At 50.5% G+C, this 13466-nt stretch overlaps 2 protein-coding genes across 2 annotated transcripts in view; one reads left to right on the top strand and one right to left on the bottom strand.

The window, feature by feature from the left end:
* The window catches only part of FRS2 (fibroblast growth factor receptor substrate 2), a 50721-nt gene extending 46718 nt beyond the window's left edge, over positions 1 to 4003 (bottom strand). Inside the window, exon 1 of the mRNA XM_044277161.1 lies at positions 3875 to 4003. The gene's annotated coding sequence lies outside the window, so the exon portion shown is untranslated. The remainder of the gene's footprint in view (positions 1 to 3874) is intronic.
* A 2451-nt stretch (positions 4004 to 6454) lies between these two features.
* On the top strand, positions 6455 to 12002 carry LOC122928007. The gene is made up of 2 exons (XM_044280445.1): positions 6455 to 8900; positions 8943 to 12002. The coding sequence occupies exons 1-2, from the start codon at positions 8455 to 8457 to the stop codon at positions 10666 to 10668; spliced, it is 2172 nt and encodes a 723-aa protein (XP_044136380.1). The 5' UTR covers positions 6455 to 8454; the 3' UTR covers positions 10669 to 12002.
* The last annotated feature ends 1464 nt before the right edge of the window (positions 12003 to 13466 follow it).

Consider the following 13466-nt stretch of genomic DNA (forward strand, 5'->3'; position numbering starts at 1 on the left):
TTATCTCTGTGGAGGCTCCAGTCCTGGTTTTGGCTCCCAATTACTGATGGACATCACTGACCAAACACTGATGTGCGAATGAGGCTTTAGGGCCATTCACACAACGGTATTTTTGGCCCGCACCCGATCTGCATTTTTTGAATTGATTCATTTCAATGGCTCTGCAAAAATTGCAGACAACACACCGTGTACTGTCCACATCCGCATCTCCATTCCGCAAAAAGGATAGAACATGTCCTATTCTTGTTTGTTTTGTGGACAAGGATAAGCATTGTTACAAAGGATCCGCAAAAAAAAAAAAAAATGTGTGCAACACCAATGTCATCCGTATTTCTTGCAGATCGCAAAACACATACAGTCATGTGAATGCACCCCAACATGTATGTCAGGACAACACACCAATTTCAGTGGGACCTGCTGACCATCTGATGTGTATGGGGGCAGCCCCAACTTTACCCCCGACGGCAGAGGAGGAGTTAAGGATTGGGCATTTTAAGAATTTTCATTTTTGGTAAGATAAGGCTACTTTCACACTAGCGTTCGATTGGATCCGTTCTGAACGGATCCGATCATAATAATGCAGACGGAGGCTCCGTTCAGAACGGATCCGTCTGCATTATATTAGCAAAAAAAAGCTAAGTGTGAAATTAGCCTGAGCGGATCCGTCCAGACTTTCAATGTAAAGTCAATGGGGGACGGATCCGCTTGAAGATTGAGCCATAGTGTGGCATCTTCAAACGGATCCGTCCCCATTGACTTACATTGTAAGTCTGGACGGATCCGCACGCCCAGGCGGACACCCGAACGCTGCAAGCAGCGTTCAGGTGTCCGCCTGCTGAGCGGAGGCTGAACGCCGCCAGACTGATGCAGTCTGAGCGGATCCGCATCCATTCAGACTGCATCAGGGCTGGACGGAAGCGTTCGGGTCCGCTCGTGAGCCCCTTCAAACGGAGCTCACGAGCGGACAGCCAAACGCTAGTGTGAAACGAGCCTAAGCCACTGCCAGGGGTGAGCAGGCATGTGTATGAGGGGGGATCAGGAGAGACAGGGTGCCTGCACACGAGGTGCAAAAACAAAGTTTTGTTGCAGGTCAGGAAGATTTCTTGGCGATTTTGGATGCGGATTCCTGTGCAGATCACATCCCTTATTGAAATGAATGGAGGCATACAGCTCCAGAAAATCTGAAACATATGACTATTTACGCCGCAGAACATTTCAAATTTCCATGTGGATCTATGTGCATATCTGCATGAAAAATTATAAATGTTTGGTGCCGTTTGATACGGTTTTGCCGCAGATCTCACCCTTTCATTGAATAGGGGGAAAACCTGCAGCTGAAGACGCAAACATAACTGACATGCTGCAGATTTTCAAATCCACAATGCAGGTCAATTTCCGCACAGAAAAAAAATCTGGCACTGTAATACTCTAGTACTGTAATACTAAGGGTGCAAGTCAACATGCAGATGGCCTACGCAAATTTCCATAAATCGCTATTCTTCAGGGATTGACATTTTTCAGTCCCCTAGGATAGCATGGGGAAAGTCTTGGAGAATGTGGAGAATTTTTGGGCACATGGGAGGGCACCCATAGCTGTTGGCCGACCCAGCCTGTCATCTGACAACCATCAGATTTGTATGGGCCAGTTTCAGACGGGTGCATTATATCCCAGCCTGAACTCTGCTCCTATAACAGGACCTCACAGTATTACAATGCTGTGTGTCCCTGCCCGACATTGTACTGACGGCATTACATGAGGCTGAGATCATACTGGAAACATGAAGTGCAGTTCAGAATGCACCCACCATTCCATTAAAGTTTACTTTGGTTGTACGTTTGTTTCATCGCCCTAAGGGAACGTTCACACCACTGTGTGATTGCGGACAAGAATAGGACATGCTCTAGATTTTGTCGCCGGGCCGGGGAACGGAACTATGGATGCGGACAGCACACAGCATCTTTTGCGGCCCCATTGAAATTAACGGGTCCGCACCAGTTCCGCAAAATTGATTCAGACGAGCGTATTTACTCCTGGAAACATGCTGCACGTGGGAGCGCTGCTCCTGTAACACATAATACCGTCGGTACGATTCACTACAGCCCACACATTCCCAGGAAAGAGAGAAAGGGCCAAAAGGATACTGCACATAAACAGATACACTTAGAGCTTGTTCACACTATGGATTTTGAAAGCGGAACGGCAGAAGAAATCTGCAGCTGCCCCGAATTTCCACCACAGCTTTGCAGTTTCATATGGAACACCCCATTCAGCGAGAATAAATCCACGTATGTCTACAAGCTGTGGTTTCCACCATGTCAAAGAAAAGAGAAAGGTGTCATCAATAATTATATCTCCGCTTGATGTCTGTGAACGTGAACACTGCCATGCACAAACCTAATGCACAGCCGAGGGTGGGTTCACATGACGGATTATGACCATGTCAACACCCGTTGTGTATTCCACTCTCCACCAAATGGCGCTAAACCAACGAGAGGGCTTTCCGAGGTGTCCGCATGGTTTGGAAAACCGCATGGAAAAAATCCTTACCTATATGAAGTGCGGTGCGGCCTGGGAGAAGATTACAGAGCGGTTTTCAACACTGAATCCGCACTGAAACCCGTGCCATGAATCCAACATGTGAACATACCCTGAGGGATTGCTAAAACCACATTCAGACTACTCAATCCTCTGCAAAGTAACATACCAACAGCACAAAACTCACTGCAGCGGCCAGGCGACTGGATATACGCTGCACAGGGGCTCACCACTGAAAAGAAACAAGGCCATTCACTGACAGCAAACAGATCCACGGAAAGGAGCTGACACACACAGGGCGTTAGGTTTCTGAATTTTTCCATAAAGCACATCTGTCAGCAGATTTGTACCTATGACACTGGCTGACCTGTTACATGTGCGCTTGGCAGCTGAAGGCATCTGTGTTGGTCCCATGTTCATATGCGCCCGCATTGCTGAGAAAAATATATGCAAATGAGCCTCTAGGAGCAACAGGGGCGTTGTCATTACACCTAGAGGCTCTGCTCTCTGAAACTTGATTGAAAGGACCAGGCAGTGAAAACACTACCACACCTGCCTGGCCCTGTCAAGCAGAGAGGACACGGTACAGCAGTAGCAGAGAGAGCAGAGACTCTAGGAGTAATGACAACGCCCCTGTTGCTCCTAGAGGCTCATTTGCATATATTTTTCTCAGCAATGCGGGCACATATGAACATGGGACCAACACAAATGCCTTCAGCTCCAAGCGCACATGTAACAGGTCAGCCAGTGTCATAGGTACAAATCTGCTGACAGATGTCCTAAGACCAAGTAGAAAACCCTGTCTAAGGCTGCATACAACTGTAGTGTGCCATTCCAAGACAGTGAGCAGAGGTAGTGAAAAGTGAATAGAAACCCCACTGCTAAGAGATTAGACATACAGGTAGACCGTTTCCACTGAATGGTCGCCAAATACACAACCACATGAACGTCACCAGTGTCCTCCAGCCATACATCTGACACAAATCACCTCTATGGCTGCAGTCCCATGCAAATACCTGAGATGTCACTGGGAGACTGCAAACATGTCAAACTTCCATCAACTGTGTACAACGTCACTGGAAACTGCCGGGCTACCGCAACAGTGACGTAGTAGTAACGGCGATGACGTCATGACGGGGCAGCATGCAGTGCCGGCGTGTGCAGTGCAGGGAGCCGCAGCTGGCAGCACAGCGAGCCACCCTGCTGCCAGCACTGCACTGGTCCAGGCAGGAGTGCAGAGAGCAGCCATGTTCCCCTCCCCGCGGGGTCTACCCAGCCTGGCTGCACTATTTGGGAAGACATCCCGCCCCGCACCTTCTTCATCCCAAAGCTACTTACGGCTCTCCATGGGGGACCGGGGAGGCTCCGCTCACAGTCCGGACTCGCTCCCCGGGCTCCAGGCCGCCAGCTGGACCGAAGCTGCTCACTGTGCGCAGATTCCGAAAGCTACTGCTTCCGGGTCACAAGAATACCGACCGCGGGGACGCGCGCGCACACCAGCTGAGAACGACGCGGGGGCGCGCGCCTGCATTGTGACGTCACCAGGCGAGAGAAGGCGCGACGAGGGACAGCCTGCGCCAAGTTTCTTAAAGATACAGTACCGCCCGGTGTCCCTGCAATGCCATGTCACTGCAACCCCTTCCCATCACCGCCAGTTCTCGCTTTATCACCCCTGCCTGCCAAGACTTTAATTTTCCGCCAGAGCTTGTTTTTTTGCAGGACGAATTGGATTTTTAATGGCATCCTTTTGGCGTACATAGAATATATTGGAAAAGTTTAGAAACGTTGTTTGTGGGGTAGAATAGCATACCTCCCAACTTTTGAAAAACCAAAAGAGGAGAAGGCTACTGCAATTATTTAATACTAAGCTACCCCTAACTGCCCAATGCCTATATGTTCACCCCCAATCCAATTAGCGCCCCCACACAGTAATTATTACGCCTCTTGTGCCCACCACACATCAGTTATGCCTTCTCTGTGCCCCCACGTAGCAGTGACCTAGCTGTACTGCTAATTAAGGCTACTTTCACACTTGCGGCAGGACGGATCCGACAGGCTGTTCACCATGTCGGATGTGTCCTGCGGCTATTTCGCCGGACCGCCGCTCCGTCCCCATTGACTATAATGGGGGCGGAGCTCCGGCGCAGCACGGCGAAAGGCCGCGGGACTAAAATTACTGCATGTCAGGCTTTTTAGTCCGGCGGCTTTCTCCGTGCTGTGCCGGAGCTCCGCCCCGCCCCCATTATAGTCAATGGGGACAGAGCGGCGGCACGGCGAAATAGCCGCAGGACGGATCTGACATGGTGAAGAGCTTGTCGGATCCGTCCTGCCGCAAGTGTGAAAGTAGCCTAATAAAAAATACTCACCTGGCTCCATGCCCCCAATGATCGAAGAACACCCTGTGCTCCCCAGCAGGCACCATTGGGTGATGTGCAACAGACACCTCCCCCTAGGGCCCTCTATAACGCGTCCCAGGTGTAGGAATGCTGAGTGGTATAGTGCGGTCTAAAATGTATCTTTATGTGGGTCACGGTGCTCCTACCTGGATACCGCTGGACCCCAGGCTTTGGCTCTGAAACAATAAATAGAGCGAATAATTGAGGGATAAAAGAATAACTGGAGTCCAGACCTTGAGATGAAGTTCAATGGCAGCTTTACTCTGCATAAACGTTCTCCAAAACGGTTTACAGGCTTGGTCTTGGTTCTAGCAGGCTTTAGCATTAAAATTGGCAGGCACGGAGAAGTTCTCGTCCTACTACACCGCCCTGTACAATTTACCCTCTGACCTCCCCTCAGATGAGGGAATCGGAGACAGTACACTCCAGTCGTATCTAGCCTCCTGTCACCTTCCTACCCTGACAGCCTCCGATCTCTCCACCCTTAATGGTCCGGTCACTCCTGAAGAGATAGGGGAAGTAGTAGACCAATTGCCTGAAGGTAAATCCCCAGGACCTGACGGCTTTTCATATAAATATTATAAGACTTTCAAGACCGAACTAACCCCTCACTTAGTGACCCTTTGTAACCATTTCCTATCCGGCAATGCGGTTCCTGCGCAGATGTCCCACTCTTATCTCACGATGATCCCGAAACCTGGGAAAGATCCCCACGAATGCCAAAATTACAGGCCTATTGCCCTGCTTAACTCAGACCTTAAGATCTATACCAAAGTCTTGGCTTCCCGACTAAATGTTTTCCTCCCCGCCCTGATCCATAAAGACCAGGTAGGGTTTGTCCCAGGCCGCCAGGGAGCTGATAACACCCGCAGAAGCATTGACCTGATAGATGTTGTATCTCGCTCGGGGGAGGAGGCACTCCTTAGTTTAGATGCTGAAAAAGCTTTTTTACCGTTTGAGCTGGCCATTCCTCTTTGCTACGCTGCAAGCATACGGTCTTTCTGGCCCCTTCATTCACGCCATACGTAGCTTATACTCCTCCCCCACAGCGACAATCAAACTTTCTCATGCCCACTCTCGCCCTATACGCATTGGCAACGGGACGAGACAAGGGTGCCCCTTGTCCCCTCTATTATTTGCTATGTGTATTGAGCCCCTGGCGGCCAAAATCAGATCCTGCCCGGATGTTAGAGGGGTTCAGGTTAGGGACAAGGAATTCAAATTGTCCCTTTACGCAGACGACATCCTCCTTACACTCACCAAACTTCATGTTTCCTTATCAAATCTCCACTCCATTCTACAGGAATTCAGTCGGCTCTCGGGGTATAAGGTCAACACCCATAAAACTGAGGCTCTCCCCCTCAATGTTCCTCAGGCGGTCCTGAATTTTATAACAAGACACGGAGGCGAGTATTGCTTTAACCTTTCTTTACTTCTACCATAGCAGCAAAGAGAGAAAATGGTATACAAAAAAGAAACCATGGTAACAGACTCCTCCCCCTTATCCCAGTATATCCTTCCTTGTCTGTCTGAGCTCTTCCTCTTTCTTTGCTGCTACCAGGCAGATAAGTACTCTCCAGCTCTGTGGCATTGCTCAGGGTCTGGTATATTTGTATTTTTATGTGCTTGGATTATCGGTTCGTTCGGTTTCTTTATTAGATTCTGATTAGACTCTTATCGTAGATACATATTTCTCTCCTGTATATATATATATTTATTTATCTAGGGTACGTATATATATGTATATGTTTTTTCGTTCAGGTACTTCTGTGGCCGTTCTGCCTAGGGGTTTGTCCTTATAACAGTTTTTGCGGCTTCCCCGCTTTTCCCCCGTGTGATCCGTTTCTCTGCCCTGTCATCCTTGTCCCTCGTTACCTCAGACTGCGCCGCCATTGCGCGCGCTTTCTGCTTCTTCTTCCTCTCCTTCTCGCCCGAAGTCTCGCGAGTTCGAGATTTCGCGCGCGTTTTTCGCATATTTTCGCATATTTTCGCATTTTTTCGCATTCGGCTGCTACTGACGGCGAGATCTCGCGAGATTTCGCCGTCCCTGTGCGTTTCCCCGCTCTGCACACACCGGACATCCCGCTCTGCACAGCGCATCTCCTGGCGGTCTTTTTCCACTGCTCTTGAGCCTTGTAAGTTCTGTTTTATTCCATTTCGTCTACCCACTAGCTGGCTATGATTCCTGGCTTCATTATCCCCTTTTCTCTTTTTCTCCTCTAGTGCTATTTTTGCTGCTCCGGTCGGGGTGACTAACCCCTGCCTTTTGCTACTTCACCATGTCTGTCAGAAAGAATTCCGTTGCCTCTGTGGCCCCTAGTGAAGCCCCCCAAGTAGATCAGGGTTCCCCTGCGCAGGATAGGAGGTCCGAGGTGATCCACCCGGACGACCATGAGGTGGCACTGCAAAGATCCATATCTAATGCCATTATAACCGCCATGGGTTCGATGTCATCTGCATTGACCCAGTCTATATCTCAGGCCCTTATGGCGCGCCCTGCTACTACTACCCAGGTTTTGGTCCCACCTCCAGGACCACCTCCTATTGTCTCCAGAACACCTCAGATTGATGGGCCATCCCCATCCCAAGACAACGCGCTTCAGTCGCGTAAACGAGCTTGTACCCGCCAGGCAGAAAAAACGCGGGCATGGAAGACTGCCAGGTCTCTACCTGAGCCTAGGTCAGACTCTGATAGGGAGTCAGAGGAGGAGACTCATGACAACGTCTATGAATTGACGGATGAGGTGGAGGACGATTTGGCGGATATTGCTGTGGATCCGGTTCGTAATCTAGACCCGGAAGCCCCGTTACTACAACAGGGATCAGCAGAGGATCTCTTATTGGATCCGTCTGGGGAACCGCTGTTTAACCCCGAGGAGCTGCATCATCCCCGCTCCGCGGAATGGATGCCCGCCACACATGTGGCGCAGTATATGGAGGCTCGCATACGCAATCCGCTTAGTAAGGAATCGCGTAATAAGTTGCGGGCGGAGTGCCCTCGTCCTTTAATACCACACAAAGTGTGCGAGACGCCATCAGTGGATCCAAAGATGGTCCAGTTTCTGGCGAAGACGGGGTTTAACCCCCGTAAAGGGCTAGACGCGGCCTTGAAGGCTGTCCAAGACAAGCTACTGGACATTACAGGTCCTTTAGCAAAGATTTTCGATTTGGCTGAGTCCGCTATCGCGGCAGGTAACCAGGTAGACCCTATAGAATTGAGAGGTTGGGCCCAGCGAGCCATATGCGTAGCGGGTAATACCAATACCTCGCTCGCCATTGAAAGGCGGAAGGCAATACTAATTAAGATCCAGCCAAAGCTCTCGAACTTGGCATTGACTGAAGCGGGCAAGGACGCCCAGGGGTTGCTCTTTGGCGACTCTTTTATTAAAGAGCTAGGGAAATATGTAGGAGCTTTTACGGCTCTTGATAAAGCCCAGACTTCGATGCGTCGAGTCTTTCAAGGGCGTTTTTCCAACAGGGCCGGCAGTGCTAGGGGCCGACTGTCCGGCCGTTCCAACTTTCATGCCAGAGGTTCCGGCAGAGGCTCCTTTAATTATAGAGCATCCCTCCAGGATCAGAGACATCAGCCGTCCTTTTTTCCCTCACGAGGCGCTCCCTTCAGGTCACGAGGTTTCCGAGGGAATCCAGGCTCCCGTCGACCATTCGGTAAGTTATGTTCTTCGTCCCCCTCCTTTTTTAGACCATTTAGTCGGGGGCAGACTCCGATTCTTTTCTCATGTGTGGTCAGGCATAACCTCAGACCAATGGGTCCTTTCTACTGTGCAGGGGTTCACAATAGATCTGATTGCCGATCCGAGCTCCATCCCAGCCCCCCCTACGGTACCACTGTCCTATGCGGCACGGTCCCAATTTCAGAGGGAATTGTCGGATCTTCTGCAGAAAGGCGCGATCGAACGCGCACCGGAGAATCGTGGGGGTGTCATCAGCAGTATTTTCCTGGTGCAAAAGAAAGGGGGCCAGATGCGCCCGGTGATCAATTTGAAAGCCCTGAACAATTTTGTACAATACCGACATTTCAAGATGGAGGGCATCCATCTTTTGAGGGATCTGCTCCTTCCAGGCGATTGGTTGGCCAAGATAGATCTCCAAGACGCCTATCTCACGGTCCCAGTGTCCCCCTCTTCAAGAGACCTGCTGCGGTTCCTGTGGAACGGTCAGGCCTGGCGCTTCACCTGCCTTCCGTTCGGCCTGTCCTCCGCCCCCTGGTGCTTTACCAAGATCATGCGCCCAGTGGTGGCTTGGCTTCGCAGCAGAGGTGTTCGTCTGATCGTCTACCTGGACGATATCTTGATCATGGCCCAATCACGGGCTCTCTTGTTGAGACACCTCCACTTGACGGTGACGCTCGTTTCCGACTTGGGGTTCATTGTCAACCAGGAGAAATCCTGTTTGACCCCCTCCAGATCCATAGAGTTCTTGGGTTTCCAGGTGAACTCGGAAGAATTATCCCTCAGTCTTCCACTCTCGAAAGTCAAGGCTATCCGCAAGGAGTTGAAGCATGCTCTACGCCTACCTCAGATGTCGTTGCGGCATTTGGCAAGGATAATCGGACTTCTGGCCTCCTCAATACAGGCCATTTTCCCAGCCCCCCTCCATTATCGTGCGTTGCAGCGCCTCAAAATTGCTCACCTTCGGTCGGGGGCCTCTTACGCAGATTTGGTCTCATTAGATGCCGAGACGACGGACGAGATGAGATGGTGGATCCACAACCTGTCAGTGTGGAATGGCAGAGCGATCGTGGGTCCCCAAACGGATCTGATCATAGAATCCAATGCGAGCCTGCACGGATGGGGAGCACATTGCAGTGGTGTGTCCACGGGCGGTCCATGGTCTCCAGAAGAATCCCATCTTCACATCAACGCCCTGGAACTCCTAGCAGGGTCGTTTGCCATTCGCAGTTTTGCCAATGGTGTGGTCAGCTCAGCCATCAGGCTCCGCATGGACAATATATCTGCGGTCAGGTACGTCAATTGTATGGGTGGCACACGGTCGGTGGTTCTGACCCATTTGGCGAAGGATTTTTGGGAATTCTGTCTCGACAGGAACATCTCTGTGGTGGCCGAGTACCTTCCAGGCCTTCACAACACTCTGGCGGACTGGAGTTCTCGCTACATATCGGACTCCAGCGACTGGAAGTTAGACGAGACGGTTTTTTCTGCTATTTCTTCTCTGTGGGGTCCCTTTGCAGTCGACCTCTTCGCTTCCCGTTTGAATACCCAACTGCCCAGGTTTTTCAGCTGGAGGCCGGATCCCTTGGCGGAGGCAGTGGACGCTCTGCTTCAACATTGGGGAGGAGCGTTGATGTACGCATTCCCTCCCTTCGCGCTCATTCCACGAGTGCTCCTTCAGGTTTGTCAGCAGTTGGCGAACCTGGTTCTGATTGTTCCGTTTTGGAGAACCCAGTCCTGGTTCCCTCAGATCCTGGAACTTCTAGTGGACTTTCCGTTTCTCCTTCCCACTCAGGTGTCACTACTCCAAGGGCCTGCAGGAGAAGTTCACCCACTCCTGCAGAACGGGTCGCTACGCCTCCTAGCTTGCAAGATATCGGGAGTCCAGGAGGAGGCGCTGGACTTTCAGGAACAGCTAGGTTCTTATTGGACTGCGCTTGGGCGCCCGGGACGAGACGGGCTTATCGAGCCGCCTGGGGTTCTTGGTCTCGCTGGTGCGTCGACCGGACTCTGGATCCCGGTACGGCCCCTGTCAATTCCATCTTAGCCTTTTTATCCTCACTTTTTGAGGCAGGGAAGGCTTACCGCACCATCAATGTCTTTAGGTCAGCAATTTCCTCCAGACACAACGGTTTCGACGGCCGTCCAGCGGGTCAACACCCCCTGGTCTGTCGTTTACTCAAGGGTTCACGTTTGGCCCGACCACCTCGGCCACGGTTTTCGTCTACCTGGGATGTGTCGGATGTCTTGCAATTTCTAGTCAGTTGGCCCTCAAATGAGCTATTGTCGTTACGTCAGTTATCGGCCAAATTGGTCACTTTATTCTGTTTAATCTCCTGTAAGAGAGTTTCGGATGTGCGTGCTTTGGATTGGGACGCCAGATCCTTCACCCCGGAGGGGGTCCACTTTAACATTTCCCGTCGCACGAAAACCAGTATCCGGTCGGTCTCTTACCCCCGTTTTCCGACTTCTCCACAGCTATGTCCTGTAGCGTGCTTACGCGAGTATGAGGACAGAACCCGTCCACTGCGGTCTCTTTCTCTCCCCCACTTATTCATTTCGTTTCGCAGCCCGTTTGCTCCGGTTACCAGTGTTACGTTATCTCGCTGGGTCAAGTGGATTCTATCCCTTTCCGGGATTGATACGTCTATCTTCACGGCACATTCGGTCCGCAGTGCGACAGCTACGTCCATGACGTTATCTGGGGCTCGTTTGGAGGATGTTATGAGATTGGCGGATTGGTCCAGATCTTCCACTTTCCGGGAGTTTTATTTCCGACCGGCTTCGCATGCTTTTGATTCTATAGTGGCTCAGCTTTAAACAAGCAATAGGAGCCTCCGTGTCTTGTTATAAAATTATGGGATTTTACTAAAGTATGACGTAAAGTCATGATTTTATTAAAGACACGGAGGCGAGTATTGCCCTCCCTGGACCCACCCCTTGGGGTTTTTGACGTAAGTATGTTTTGTTGATTTACCGTATGGTCAGAATTTTAAAGTTGTTACTGTGTTTCCAACTAGTGGATCCTATGTTTCTAATGCACTGGATTATGCTCTTAGAAGGTTTTTCTCTTATTTCCTTTTTCCTAGGTTGAGAGGCTTACGGCTTCATGTTTTAGAGTTACACAGTTCCGGTCGGAGGTCCAGTTGTGGCGGTCCAAGCCGACGAGTTCAAGGGGTTTTTTCGTTACCCGGTGGTTTCGGCGTCTGTTGTTCCGGTTGACCAGCGCTGTTTGAGACACAAAGAAAGAGGAAGAGCTCAGACAGACAAGGAAGGATATACTGGGATAAGGGGGAGGAGTCTGTTACCATGGTTTCTTTTTTGTATACCATTTTCTCTCTTTGCTGCTATGGTAGAAGTAAAGAAAGGTTAAAGCAATACTCGCCTCCGTGTCTTTAATAAAATCATGACTTTACGTCATACTTTAGTAAAATCCCATAATTCTCTTAAGGTGAACTTCCCATTCCAATGGAAGAGGGATTCCTTGCGATACCTGGGTGTTGATCTTACACCCCGATATGGGGATCTTTATAAAGCCAACTTCCCTCGCATGTACGCAGAAATTAGGGGTCTACTGGATAAGTGGCACTTTCTCCCGCTATCTCTCTTGGGACGCATTGCCGCGACTAAAATGACGATTTTGCCCAAGCTACTATACCTCTTTGAAACTCTTCCGATTGCAGTTCCCCTTAGGGACCTGAGATCCACCCAATCTCAGCTCCTTAGATTCATTTGGGCCGGGAAGCATCATAGAATCCCAAGGTCAGTCCTCCTATCAAGTAAGCAACAGGGTGGGTTAGGGGTGCCTGATCTGTCAAAATATTATTGGGCAGCCCAACTACGCTATGTCACGGCCTGGGCTTCTCTGCACCCGTACTCTGTCTGGGTCCAGATAGAAAGACTCTGGCTAGCCCCGATTCATCCCAACTCTATGCTATGGTCGGGATCTCATAGCGCCCTGCCAAATAGGGATCTTTTAGGACCCATGGCCTGCACTAGATCCATATGGCACCTGTGTAGTGGTCGGTTCCCTCTAGTGTCTACCCACTCCGCCATGACCTCCTTTCTATATCACCCTAACCTCCCCGCTAATCTTCCACGACGAGACCATGGTTCCAACGAGGGGTGTTTAGGTTTGCAGATATTGTGGATCCCTTCACTAGGGAGCTTTTGTCGTTTTCGACCCTCCAGACTAAATATGGTCTCCCCCCCTCCTCCAATTACTTTCATATCCAAATCAGTCATTTTGCCCGGTCCATTTTCTCGGGGGTTACCGTCTCCCTCCCGACTGCCTTTGAACGCCTTTGTAGGGAAGGGGTACACACGACGGGTTTGATTTCTGAAATCTATTCCATGTTACTGTACCCCTTTCCTGATCGGGTCCAACGGCACTCCTACATGGTTCGGTGGGAGGAATACCTGGGGATGACTCTACCGGACACACTGTGGCGCCTTATATGGAGGAGGGCAGGGAAATCCTCAATGGCGGTACTACATCAGGAGAACCAGTATAAAATTTTGATGCATTGGTACCACACTCCTGACCTCCTTCATAGAATGAATCCTGTAGTTCCGAGTGAGTGCTGGAGGTGTGGGTTACATAGGGGTACACTGCCTCATATCTATTGGGACTGTCCCAAGATACGCCCCTACTGGACTGGAGTGGGCACCCTTCTAAGTGATATTTTTGCGTTGGAGATCCAGCCTGACCCTATGTCCTTCCTGCTCAATGTGGTACCTCGTCAAGTTAAAAAACACCCACTTAAGTTGCTACTAATGATACTTACAGCAGCCCGTTGTCTAATACCTCGATGTTGGAAAAGCCCCGAACCACCCAGGGTTTCT

Source organism: Bufo gargarizans, chromosome 2, assembly GCF_014858855.1.
Source record: "Bufo gargarizans isolate SCDJY-AF-19 chromosome 2, ASM1485885v1, whole genome shotgun sequence".
In the NCBI taxonomy this organism is placed as follows: domain Eukaryota; kingdom Metazoa; phylum Chordata; class Amphibia; order Anura; family Bufonidae; genus Bufo; species Bufo gargarizans.